The following is a 12,537-nucleotide window of genomic DNA, read 5'->3' as shown; positions in this document are numbered from 1 at the left end:
CACCAGGTAGGATGCTTTCAGGGGAAACAGGGCAGTGAGGAACGAAAAGGCCGCCAGACTGGGCAGCTGTGTGCTGGGTGAACTGAACCAGCGCTGGGTCCTTACAACCCGCCCTAGGATGGCAATGCTTCAGCCCACTGTTAGATCATCAGTTCAGGCTGCTCAAGATAAAAACATGCACATTTCTCTAATAGAACGCTTGGCCAGAGAGATTAGATTTTTGTTTTTAATGGGCTATTATAGTATTAAGACTAGTAAGACGAGAATGAGGACTTTTCTTTATAGGCCCTCCCCCAAAAGATTTGGGGGTCAGACCTTTGAGAAAACTTCGACTCAACGAGGAATTTTCAAAGGCTCCACAGAAACACATTTGCTTGCAGCAGCCTGTTTAGTTTAACCTAATCCTACTAGAGACCCTTGCTAGACTGGCCTTCAGCAGCAAGGCGGGGCAACCTGCATGACGCCAAGAGCTAGGCCACCTGGCTTTGAGTCCAGGCTCTGCCACTCACCCAGTGGGTGACTCTGGCCAGGTCATCTGTAAAGCAGGGATGAAAATGGCAGCACCTGCTTCCTGGAGTTGTGGTGGGGATTCAATGAGTTACTCCATGTGGTGAAGTCTCAAAACAGGCCTTGGCACACCGTAAGTTCATCAGTGACTATAATTTTGGTCACTTTAGAGGATCTATTTGGAAACTGCACAAAGAACAATGAAAAAATAGTTGTAGTTGCCTGACTTAACCCTCTCCTCCTTATATCAATATCAAACATGAAGGGAGAGAGGAGAAGGCTTTTCCTATTTTGCAACTAATCTGGGACTCCGGGGAGCTTTTTTCAGTGTCTTCAGAAATCACTTGGAATGAACTGGTATTCTAGTTCAAAGAAAGACTTCTACTATCTTCAACATCAGTGGGAACTGGGTTCAAAACCCAGTTCGGCCACTTCCTAGCATTAGGACCTTAGATATGCTACTTAACCTGAGTCTCCATTTCCTAATCTGCACAGAGAGTAAGATAAGACAGACTGACTCCTAGGGCTATAGTGAGGCTTAGATTTTATAAACTGCAGGCACGTTGTATGAGGCTCAAAAAAAAAAAAGATTACAACTGCTGTATTGGCTCTGGACGCGCAGGCTCAGCGGCCATGGCTCACGGGCCCAGCCGCTCCGCGGCATGTGGGATCTTCCCGGACCGGGGCACGAACCCGCGTCCCCTGCATCGGCAGGCGGACTCTCAACCACTGCGCCACCAGGGAAGCCCTCCTCATCATCTTTAATTGGCCAGAACACAGATGTTTCTTCCCCTAACACTCTCCAAGTAGCACGCTGTGTACACCTAACTGAGATGGGCACGATATTCTGCCACACAGGAGACTGGGGGCGTATTGATGAGAAGATCCTCCACGAGGACAAAGAATAGAAATAAAAACTGCTGTATTCAAAAACTGCTGCACTGTTTAATTCATAAGTTTCCTTTTGCCAAGGATGACCGACTTTTGTGAGACTGGAAATAAATCTTGTCCCAGGCACCTCAGGGCACACACACGGCAAATAAAGTTTTCAGTTCCAAAGGCACTGCGTTTTTATCTATAAATGTTCTTAGAAAAGCATTTCTACGGCTAGCACCTTATACTAATTCCACTAGGTCTGCAAATCAACCATTCTTTTTTTAAATTTTTAACAGAAAAAATGAAGCCTAGTTCCAAGTCACACACTAACACATGAGCAAATTCTAATTAAGGCTTTTAATTTCTCGCTTCCAGCAATCCACTTTGCCACTAAACAACCTTGCAACTTAGAGCAGTTCTTCAGATCTCAGCTTAAACCTCTGTCCTCCAGCGTGACCCTTGGCCTGGATGAATGCTGCTTCTAGGTTGCGCACATCACATCTACTTACCCGACTCTCAGGAAACTGCCTGTCAGCCTCTGGAGCCCTCACTCCTCCCCACCTTGTGTTTGCTTTCTCTCTCTTACACACACACACACACACACACACACACACACACACACACAACCCGTGTTGTGGAATACAGTAGCCATTAGCCACAGTGGCTTTGAGTACTTAAAATGTGGCTAATCCCAAATGAGATGTGATTTAAGTATCAAATACACACCAGACTTTGAAGACTTAGCCCAAAAAATATATACAAACCATTCTAAGAGTAACTTTATCACGGTTAAATGTTGAAAGCACAATATTCTCAACATATTTCAGTTAAATATATTATTAAAATTAGTTTCTTTTTACTTTTTTAATCTGGCTACTAGAAAAATTTAAGTTACATATATAGCTCACATTATATTTCTATCGGGCAACTGCTGGTCTATACTGAAGGTTCGGTGAAAGACCTCTGTGTTTTTTACCATTGCACCTCCCCTAGCCCCCTCAACCAATACAGCACCTGGCTAATAGCAAGTACACAATAACAACTGGTTGATTTAATGGTGTCTCTAAATCTGTCTGTATGTATGTTTCCCCGTCTCTACATTGGAGATAGTGGCTCTACGTACAATATAAGATGGTCATGAGAATAACATCATCAAGAAATGTAGTGCTTTCTCTGAAAGGTAAAAATCATGATATGAATATGACCGCTTTTGCTGAAAAGCCTGCAATTAATTTTGGACACTTAGGCAATGATTTGTATGCCTAAACACGTTCTTTGAGTTATAATAGAAAAATATTACAAATTAAGGCTGAAAGAGGTGGAGAGTGAACAACTCAAGGGGAAATAACGGTAGGAAAAAAACAAAGTAAAGCTGAGGTGTGACCACAACTAATGGGAAGGAAAACAGAGCCCACAAACTCGCAGAAGCCCCTTTATTGTTCTGTTTGCATTAAAAAAGCAGAAGTGCATGGTGCTGACGGATTCCAGTGCTAATGGGGACATACATACTGCGAGTACTTATCCAAGAAAGGAAGAGTCTCTTTCCACCCACCCTTCCCACCGAAAAAGCCCTCACAAGGAATACCATTCTGGTTACCAAAAAACCTCCGGTACGCAGGCCTAAACCACACAATCCCCTTTTATATAAACTGAGTCTCCATGACAGTGAACTTGACGTGGCAGGTGAAGAGTTAAGTGGGTACCTTTCCTACCTGCCTGGACTGCTAACACTCCAGCTGAAAGAACCCCAGGGCTGACAAATCAGCTTTATACCCACCCAGTAGGGAAGCTGAAAGTGCGCGGAGACGCGGGTGAGTGGAATACACCGGGGAAGAGAAGCAGACCAGAAACTAATCTCTGATCCAGGACCATTTCAAAGACCCGTGAAGATGAGGGCTTTAGAAAAAAGAAAGTTTTGTAAGTCTTTTCTTTAAACCAGAAGTACCAGATCAAAAGCTCCTTAACCTTGCGTTTGACATGAATACACCCCAAGCAACTCTCAACTGTAAGAGCTGGAATCTGGTCCCCTCCACCGGCAGGAAAGGCACAGACCATCCCACGGCCTCGGAAGAAGGGTCTGGGGCGCCGGAGAGCAGAGCAAGCCGGGTTTTCTATTCTAGAAGGCACAGGTCGCCCTGCGCAGAAACCACGCTATCCGGATAAATCAGCTCTGAATCTGTGCTCTCACCACCGGCCACGCCCCCGCCCCCCAGGGAATTAAAAGCACCTCAGGATTTAGGCCTCTGTCAACTTTTCTGTCCACAAGAAAAAGTTATCTGCGTACACGGAAAAAAAAAAAAATCTGGGAAGAGGAAATTACGGAAGAGAAGACACTTATCTACTCCACTTTAGTAATGATGTGGGTGGTGATGCTTCAAGAGCCGAGTCTGGGGGTGAAGGGGAGGGGAGAAATGGCAGAAACCACAATCCTTGTGAGCTCAGCCCAAGTCGGGGCAGAACAAGCGCCGGCGCCGCTAAAGGGCACGGCTAATTCTCAGCCACAAGCCGGAAGCGGCGGGGCCCGGGGGCCTCGCAGACGCAGGCACGCGGCGGCCCCCGCCTCTCGGGGCCCGGGGGCGCGGAGGGCTCCGCTCGCCGGCAAAGCCCCGCGCAGGCAGGCTGAGGAGTGGAGGCAGAGGGCAGGAACGAGGGACACGTTACCTTGTTCATCCCATTCCCCATGGCGGCCGCGCGGTCTAGCGCCCGGGGCGCGGCGGCAGGCGCACTGAGGGCATGTTGGAGCGGGCGGGGGAGTAGCGGGAGGGCGGGCAGGGGTCACTGCGCGCCCGCAGCGTAAACAGCAACACGGACCGGCGGCGCCCAGGCCTCTCTGTCCGCTGCGCTCCTGTCCCCCGCGGCCCCCGGGCTCCCCGGCCGCCGGACAGCGGCACAGGCGCCCCTGTGGGAAGGGGCTCGCGGCGCCTGCCCCCTCCCGGAGTGAGCCCGGCGCCTGCCACGCCGGCCCCCGGGACTTGTGGACGCGGTTCCTAGGGGCCCGGCCGGGGCGCAGGGATTATGTCTCCCGGAGGCCAGGGTGCAGGGACATGGCTCCTGGAAGCGGGGGCCTCCAGGATTCTGGCTACTCGGGGGCCCGGGCCCAGGGCGCACGCACACCCCCGCCCCGACCGCCGTCGCCCTGCGCGTTCCGAGACGGGGCGGGGCCGGTGGTCACGCAGGCGCAGCCCCTACCCAGTGAGGCGTGTCACGGGTCGCTCCCCGGGGGTCAGGGTCACCAAAACTCCGGCAGGCCTTTCCCCGGGGCCACTGGGGGGCCTGTTACCGGCAGTCGCCGCCCTGCCTTGACTGCCTGGGTGAATCAGGTGCTAATCGAAGCCTTGGTCTTACAGGCTCCCCTGCCTGGGTTTTCTGAGTGCTACCGATTTAGGCCGGGTGGGGGGATTCCTACGGCCCTGCCGCACCCACGAAGAGCGAGAAGGCTCACCCGGTGGAGAAGGTGGGCTCGGTGACTCATCTCTGGGATGACCTAACCTCCCGACCCTGGCAGAGCAGATGTCCGGATGTCAGACGTCATACCGTGACTTTGGACGGCCAGTGTGTGCCCTTCAGATTGTAAACTGGCTCTAGTAGTTGTATGGGTATGTTGATACAATTGCTTCCGGAAAGCCCCTTTCCTTGCTAAGCAACACGGTAATGTCTGCGTTGTGGTTCTGCCTGGAGTGGAACACTTTCTAACCTGTAGCAGAATTGTGTAAGTATTCTGACACCCTTACTAAACTGACTTCTTCCCTGCGGACAGAATCCTTGAACTAGGCGTTTAGCCGTTTCCTTTTTATACCCTCGGCAATGCCCTGCACATCGTGGGTGCTTGATAATTATTTGTTAAATGAACGGATGCCTCATTCTGATACGGCCGGGCTCACCTCCGATGACCTCATTTCATCTGCTCCTCCTTTCCCGAGTCGCAGCCACACAGACTTTCTGTGTGTCCCTTGAACGTGCCACCCTTGGCGCTTGATCACTTGACCATGGCCTTGAGCCTTTGTGTGGGCTGTGCTCTCCACCCAGCCGTCTCAGTCCCTAGCTGGCTCTTCCTTTCAAGCTCCCAGCCCAGATGTCACCTCCTCAAAGAGGCTTTTCCTGACCACCCGATCTAAAGGAGATTCTCCAGTCACCATCATATTACCCTGTATTGTTTTCTTCGTAGTAGTTAAGATGAGTGGACATTCTCGTATTTATTTGCTATCTATCTCACTGGAAAGCATCCTGCAGAGGAAAAGGACCTTGTCTGTCTTATTTACTGCTGCAGCCGCATGGCCAGGGACAGGGCCTGGCACAAAATAGGTGTTCAGTAAATATTTGTGGAATAAGTTCACAGATTCCAGAAGACTGAGGAAACAGTAGTGAGGCTCTAAGGAAGGCTGACATTTTGAAAAGAACTTGCAGACTCCATCTTAGTCATTTCCCTCCTTGTTGATGTCTTCTGGACCTTAACAGGTACCAGAGCCCCACGTGTAGGAAGCCCCCCTTGGTGTGCACCCAAATTGTCCTCCGTGGGTAGGATAGGACCCTTCCTATCCCTTGCTTCTGGGGTGTTCCTTCCCCACCACCTTCACTTCCTCTTTTCCCTCCCCCTCCCAGTCACCTGGACAGGCCACCTCCTCTGCCCCTCACCGTCATTACTTGTACTGCCTTCCTGCTTATAGACAGCACAGCATGGTTAGTGGGCTGCCTGGGGAATCCCAAGACCAGCCTGTGTCCCTAAATCTCAGAGTGCTATTGGGCAAGATGATCAGCTTTTCTGAACCATTTTTTTCCTCCTTAAAATAGAGCATTGGACTGTGAATTTTCAAAGGTCCTAGCCAGCAGTCAGTGAACGACTTTTATTTCCCTCCTCTGCTTGTGCTGTCGTTGCTTCCAGTTCAGATGAACTTTCGAAAACATGAACAATTCTTGAGTTAGTGCTTGCCCATAAATGACAGAGCCACACCCAGTTTTTCTTCTGCCATCCGTTGGGAACATTTTCTTTCTCTTATTCATTTCTTATAAACTTATTTTTCTAGCTCAGACCATCTGCTTAACAAGCTCTCCTAAGCTCAGAACCAGCTATGGTGTGTGCGTTTGTGTGTCTGTATTTGTGTGTGTGTCTGTGTCTTTGTGCATGTGTGTGCACGTGTGTCTGTGCGTGCATGGGTGTGTCGGGAAAGTTTCCCACAAGGGACTCTGTCTCCCTGCACTCCCGTCCACCTTATCCTTGAAGCTAACCCCAACTCTCTGCATAATAACCCCAAAATTGTCATTGTCGTGTGTTGCAATTCCACGACTAAAGAAAAGGAAAAGAGAAAGTCTGGTCCATTTTGACATGTCCTGGTTTTCTCTTTTAATTTTCATAGCACCACCTCAGAGATTTTCAGGTTCAGCTCTCATGCTGAACAGGTGACATACTCATTTCCAAGCTCCTTCCTGTCTTCCTCTTTTATTCTTTATAGCTGCAGATAATGGAAAGAAGGGAGGGAAGAAGACTCCTAGACGAAGCTGGAGTAGAATCTATTTAGAATCTATTTAGAGTAGAATCTATTCACTTGCATTCTTATTCGTAAAATTGTTAAGGCATCTTAAGCCTAGTGGAATTTCACTCCATGTAAGATTTTTACTTCTACTTTTCTTCCTGCTGCTTTCCGGTGTCTCAGCACAGCCAACACCACACATTTTGGCAGCAACTCCCAAACAAATAAAGCTTTCATGTGTGCACAGTCTGGAATGGTTACCAGTCACGTGGGCCAGCAGGGACCATACGCATGTGGTTAAGGATAACCAGTTAGTGGTGTGTTTAGTGAGAAATAGCTTTGAACTTTAAGGTGGGAGTGTGTAAAAGCCCACAAGCAGAAGTTCAGCCATTAGAGCCACAGCCAGGTCATTACGGGTGTTGCTGGTAATTCAGAGAATTGAGATAAACCTTGGCCCAAGTGGGAAGTAGTTAAGTAATCTTCCTTGGCCTTTTGAACATACTGTAATCTGGAGTGTCTCAGCCTCAGCACTGCTGACATTTGGGGCTAGATCTTTTTTTTTTTTTTTTTATTGTGGGGCTGTCCTGTGCGTTGTACGATGTTTAGCAGTATCCCTGGCCTCTACTACTGGATGCCAGTGGCACCCCTCTGTCATGATGGTCAGAAACGTCTGCAGCCCTTGGAGAGCAAATGCAGCCCCTGCCAGTGTTGTTTGTGCAGTGGGCGCATAGGGGTGAGATCTTTTAGGGACGAGATTTCTTTCTCTGTGTGCCTCTTTCCCTCTCTCTTTCTCTCACTTGGTAACCACTTAAATGTACACTAATAGGTGATGTTAGCCCTCTGCAGAATCCTCAGGCCACACGGTCAAATTAGAACAAATTAAGAACAAGAGGTTAAGGTGAAGAGCTAATCTAGCCAAAACATGACTGAAAGTTTAAAAAAAAGCTAGAACCTAACGAATTGTGGAAATAAGAAAAAAAAAAAAAAAAAAAAAAAAAAAAAAGAGTCTATAACTACTGAAGCAAAAGCACAAAACATTTTTCTCTGCTTCTCCAGAACTGTCCAGAAAGAGAGTGGGTATCCAGTTGAGTGCTTGGGGCCATGCCGAGCAGTGTGAGCACAAGGATGGCCCCTTCAGTGACCTCTGCGTTTGAAAGGCCACTGATTTCCAGCCTCCAAGCAGTCTCCTGAACATGAACTTGGTTTCCTTCTTCCACTTAAGAGGTTTGGGGACCACGGATCTCAGAGCACTGACAACTGGAGAGTGTGGCGTCAGGGGAAAACAGCAGGAGGAATGAATACCCAGGTAGGTAAGCAGGGCGGAGAGACGTGGTGGAGAGTCTGGGGGGAGGTAAGTGGAGAGACGTGGTGGAGAGTCTGGGAGGAGGAATGAATACCCAGGTAGGTAAGCAGGGCGGAGAGACGTGGTGGAGAGTCTGGGAGGAGGAAGTGGAGAGACGCCGGCAGGCATGTAGCTGGGCGTCAATCAACTACGTTGACATGTAGAGCTCCCAGCTGGGTTGGCAGAGGCAAGGCCTGCCCAGTTGTGGAGGAATGGAGCTGTGAGGCAGGTTGTAAGGCAGAGAATCAGGCAAAGGGGGAATAAGACAGAGCCTGGGTCCCTAAAGACTGGAGGAAGGTGACACTGCTGTCAGCCTACAGGTTGTAGCACGTATGCCTGTGTGTTGTCAGTATACCTAGTTTCCAAAATTGTAAGCTTCATGAGGGCAGGGACAAGTTGTCATCAATCTTAGTATCCAGCACCTGAAATAGCCCCTACTATGTGGGGAAACTTTCAGATGTTTGTTGATTAAGGAGAGAAAACACAACTGGGAGATTGTTGCATTTATCCAGATGTAAGGTTCACAAATAATTCATCCCTTTATATGCCAGATACTCTGTCAATGCTGTATATACTTAGCCTGCCTTTTCTAGAGCAATGCAATTTCCATGTGGGATGGCTGTGATCTAGGAGTGACCAAAGTCCTACTGTGCTTTGTTTTTGAAACTGATGCAGTATATATATACTGGTGAGAGAGAGACAGAAAGACAGAGAGAGAGAGAGAGAGAGAGAGGGAGGGAGATTGAACACGGTGCTTGCATGTGTTGCTGTGCCCTTCCTCTTGACTTGCAGCCACAGCTGTGGTTGGCAGAGCCCAGCACTTTCTGGAATTCTGCCCTTGACATGGTGATGCTCTTTGAGCTTTGGTAGGAAAGCATTCCTGGTTTATGAACATCATCTTGCAGGTTGGCTGTGGTTCTTCTTCTTATCTGGAATGGTTTGACTCCACCTCTGCACTCCCCTCTCTCTACTAAGGAAGGTCTACCTTAGACAACAAACAGGTCCTTTAAAACTCTTCATGGTGAAAAAAACAGAAGCCTTTCATGGTTGGTGATCCCAGCCCAAAACAGCTGACAAAATCTGAACAACTGATGTATTTTAGATTCAGGAAATAATTGTCCTTTCCATCTGTGTGTGACAAGGCTGGCATGAGATACAACCTGGGCCTTACTTTTTATTCTAGCTCATCTGGGTGCAAGGAGACACACCCAGTACTTCCCTGATGATGGTCAGAAACGTCTGCAGCCCTTGGAGAGCAAATGCAGCCCCTGCCAGTGTTGTTTGTGCAGTGGGCCCATAGGGATGAGACATTTTAGGGACGAGATTTCTTTCTCTGTGTGTCTCTTTCTCTCACTTGATAACCCCTCAAATAGGTGATGTTAGCTGGTTTCATGTGTGTAAGTGATTCAGACTGTTTTCACGGTCTCCAGATCTTCCTAAAACCCTATTCAAAGTGACTGCATGGCCTGCAATCTAGTGGAGAGTGGGATAGCCCCTGAGTGTCCCTGGCCAGAGGATCCGTCTGCATTTACCACACCTGCATGCCCAGCTGCCCTCTGGGAGGCGTACTTCTGCTTCTTCAAATGCCTTTGGTGGTTGGGGGCAGCCCTGAAGTGAAGACACGAGAGAACATGGCAAGAGAAGCCCCAGCTCTGAGAAACAGCTGGGCAGGGGCAGCTGCCCTTAGAGAGACTGGTCCGCACCTGCGGAATGTTACTTTAGAGTTCTTTCCTCCTGAAGAGCTTCATGTTGGTTAGTTTTGTTGGTTTGTTTCCCCCTTTTATGTGAAAGAGAAATTGAACTAGATCTGAAGACATTAAAAAGTGTCTGGGTAGGGGGCTGGATGGAGAAGGGGGTTTCCGCAGAGGATGGAATGTCCCAAGAGAAATTTCACTTGTTGTGAGAGGGGAAGTCCATTTCATATGACACAGTGGTGTCACTGTTCAGCACTCTGTTGGGCAATTTGTTAATACTTATCATTATTTTGATTTGTCACTCATCACTAAAACCCTGTGAATTACAGAAAGACCGTTATACATAAAGTGCTGCTCAGGCTAGGCAGTGGATCAGGATCGTCTTCTTTCTTACACACGACGGGGCGTTTGTGTTTTCTCACTGACCATCTCTTGGTCTGCAGGAGACCACCCGCCTCCACCCAGACAAGACAGTTTCACTCAGAGCTGCGTATTGCCGTTCAAAGACTGGCGCCTTTCCAGCGCTAGTTGGCCTGCACTTTTTACCGTCTCTGTCACACCTGTGTGTCCTTTCTATGCAGAGCTTCAACTCCAGATCTGCACAGACAGCCACTAGCACAGGAGCGACTGCTGCAAGGAGGATCAAGCCACGGCAGCACGAGGTGTATTCCGTTCACAGGAAGTTAGGGCGTGTTTCTCTTTCACCTCTCATACATCCAGTAACCCCTGAAAGAGGGCAGGAAAGTCTGAGGCAATGCTCGCCCTAATTCACCAACACACAACTTGCATACTGCACAGACTAGAGCAATGTCTCAATCTAAAAACATTTATATTTGGCTTTATAATGACATCAGTTTCTCCCCATTCTGCTTCAAAATACAAGGGAGTCCTTACTTTACCTCTCTTGTAATTAAAGGGTCCTATCAAAGGCACAGTTTGTCTTCAAGGTGATGTGAGATCTCTGTCTCTAAACATAGAAAACTTTGTGACTTTTAAATAGCAGTCTCCTCTCCTGCTTGTCAAGGTTTTGTAAGGCAGCCCAAGGGCAAGTGCAGTGGTTGGTTAGAGAGATAGATAATTGATATATAAGACAGTATGGTATGTGGACGTCTTTCCTCACTGCGGTGCTTCTAAAAATGTGTATAATTTTTTGAAGTATGGTCATTTACAATGTTGTGTTGGTTTCATGTGTATAGCTAAGTGATTCAGTTATATATATTACACATTTTCAGATTATTTTTCATTATAGGTTATTGCAAGATATTGAATATAACAAAAAAACGTACAATTTAAGGTGAACTTTTGCTTTTAAAATCTCACTATGTCCATTGCAGTCATAACAACCAAGCAAATGGGGCAGGAAGCTCTCTGCTTTGCGGTTATTTTATTCAAGCCATGTATGAAGTTTCCTTTTGGTATAAAGGTATGTGTGTGTTTTTTTTCCTTGAGTAACAGTAACTCTAGGACTTCAGAGTCGGTGTAAGTGTTGATTTTGATCTCCAGAATTACATATCTGGCTATGACAGGGCTGCAGAGGTAAAATGTCTGCTGTGTGGCAGAGGCAGAACTACCTTGAAACAGACCGTGCTCCCTTCTGGTTGTTAAGTGTAAAGTTTCACTGAGTCAAGATAATAACCCCTTAGCCCTCTTTACCTATTTCCTAAAAAAATATATGGTTTTAGTTTGTATCCGTCACTTTCTGTTCTTTTTAATTTTATGAAATTTCTTATTTCTAAAATGTTTAGTTATCACATAAAAAAGAGGGGACAGGGCTTCCCTGGTGGCGCAATGGTTGAGAGTCCGCCTGCTGATGCAGGGGACGTGGGTTTGTGCCCCGGTCCGGGAAGATCCCACGCACCGCGGAGCGGCTGGTCCTGTGAGCCTTGGCCGCTGAGCCTGCGCGTCCGGAGCCTGTGCTCCGCAATGGGAGAGGCCACCGCAGTGAGAGGCCCGCGTACTGCCAAAAAAAAAAGGGGGACAGTTTGGTCCCTTCACTCAGTATAAAGCATCTGTCATGAGTGTTACTATCTTGTCCCAGTTTGCCCAGGATTTCCCTCATTTTAGAACTGGGAGTCCTGTGTCCCAGGAAGCCCTTTAATCCTTGGCAATCCAGGACAGCTGGTTACCCTAGATCTATGATGTATTTTGGGGAAATACACATTAGCTTTAAATAAGAAAAAATACTTAATTTTTACTTATGCACCTTCCTCTTTATTTACAAATAGTTCCAGGTGTGAAATGTTGAAAAGGAGCAGTTGTCTCCCATTACTGGACAGAGCCAGGCTGTCTTCAGCTGCTTCTACGTGGCAGGAACTGGTCTCTCCTTAACAGTTATAGCAGCTGCTACTTTCCAGAAGGGAAGTATTGGCTAAAGAAAAGTCAATGTCAGTATTTCTCCCTGAAGAAAAATGCATATTGATCTTCCCCAAAACAAATCAATAATTGTGTTAGGTTCAATTTGAATATTTTCCCTAGAAACTATCTCAGAGTAACCATGAGAGCCTAATAGATTTTCCTTATAGTATTAAATTGACGGGATCACAATGCTTGAAAGAGTACTTATTTCAAGGAAAACGGACAGTTTCCTAAAAGCAGTTAGATTTTCACAAAGCGGAGGGTTTGGGTACATAAATGCTTTAATTGAGCATCTTCT

The 12,537-nt window shown here is 47.6% G+C and overlaps 1 protein-coding gene and 1 long non-coding RNA gene across 5 annotated transcripts in view; one reads left to right on the top strand and one right to left on the bottom strand.

Moving 5' to 3' along the window:
• DUSP22 (dual specificity phosphatase 22) overlaps positions 1-4,485 on the bottom strand; it is a 71,610-nt gene extending 67,125 nt beyond the window's left edge. For all 4 annotated transcript variants that reach the window (XM_024766403.1, XM_024766404.1, XM_024766401.1 and 1 more), the window contains exon 1: positions 4,045-4,485. In XM_024766403.1, coding sequence (XP_024622171.1) covers positions 4,045-4,065 — 21 coding nt within the window. In that variant the 5' untranslated portion in view covers positions 4,066-4,485. The remainder of the gene's footprint in view (positions 1-4,044) is intronic.
• A 126-nt stretch (positions 4,486-4,611) lies between these two features.
• On the top strand, positions 4,612-11,573 carry LOC112414105 (uncharacterized). Its single transcript, XR_003006077.1, has 3 exons — positions 4,612-5,092; positions 7,905-8,154; positions 10,466-11,573. It is a non-coding gene; the product is annotated as an uncharacterized LOC112414105 (long non-coding RNA).
• Positions 11,574-12,537: the final 964 nt, after the last annotated feature.

The sequence above is a fragment of the Neophocaena asiaeorientalis genome, unplaced genomic scaffold, assembly GCF_003031525.2.
Source record: "Neophocaena asiaeorientalis asiaeorientalis breed wild unplaced genomic scaffold, Neophocaena_asiaeorientalis_V1.1 scaffold8, whole genome shotgun sequence".
Taxonomy (NCBI): Eukaryota; Metazoa; Chordata; class Mammalia; order Artiodactyla; family Phocoenidae; genus Neophocaena; species Neophocaena asiaeorientalis.
Note: the sequence above shows the minus strand (reverse complement) of the source record. Positions and strands in the feature narration are given on the sequence as shown.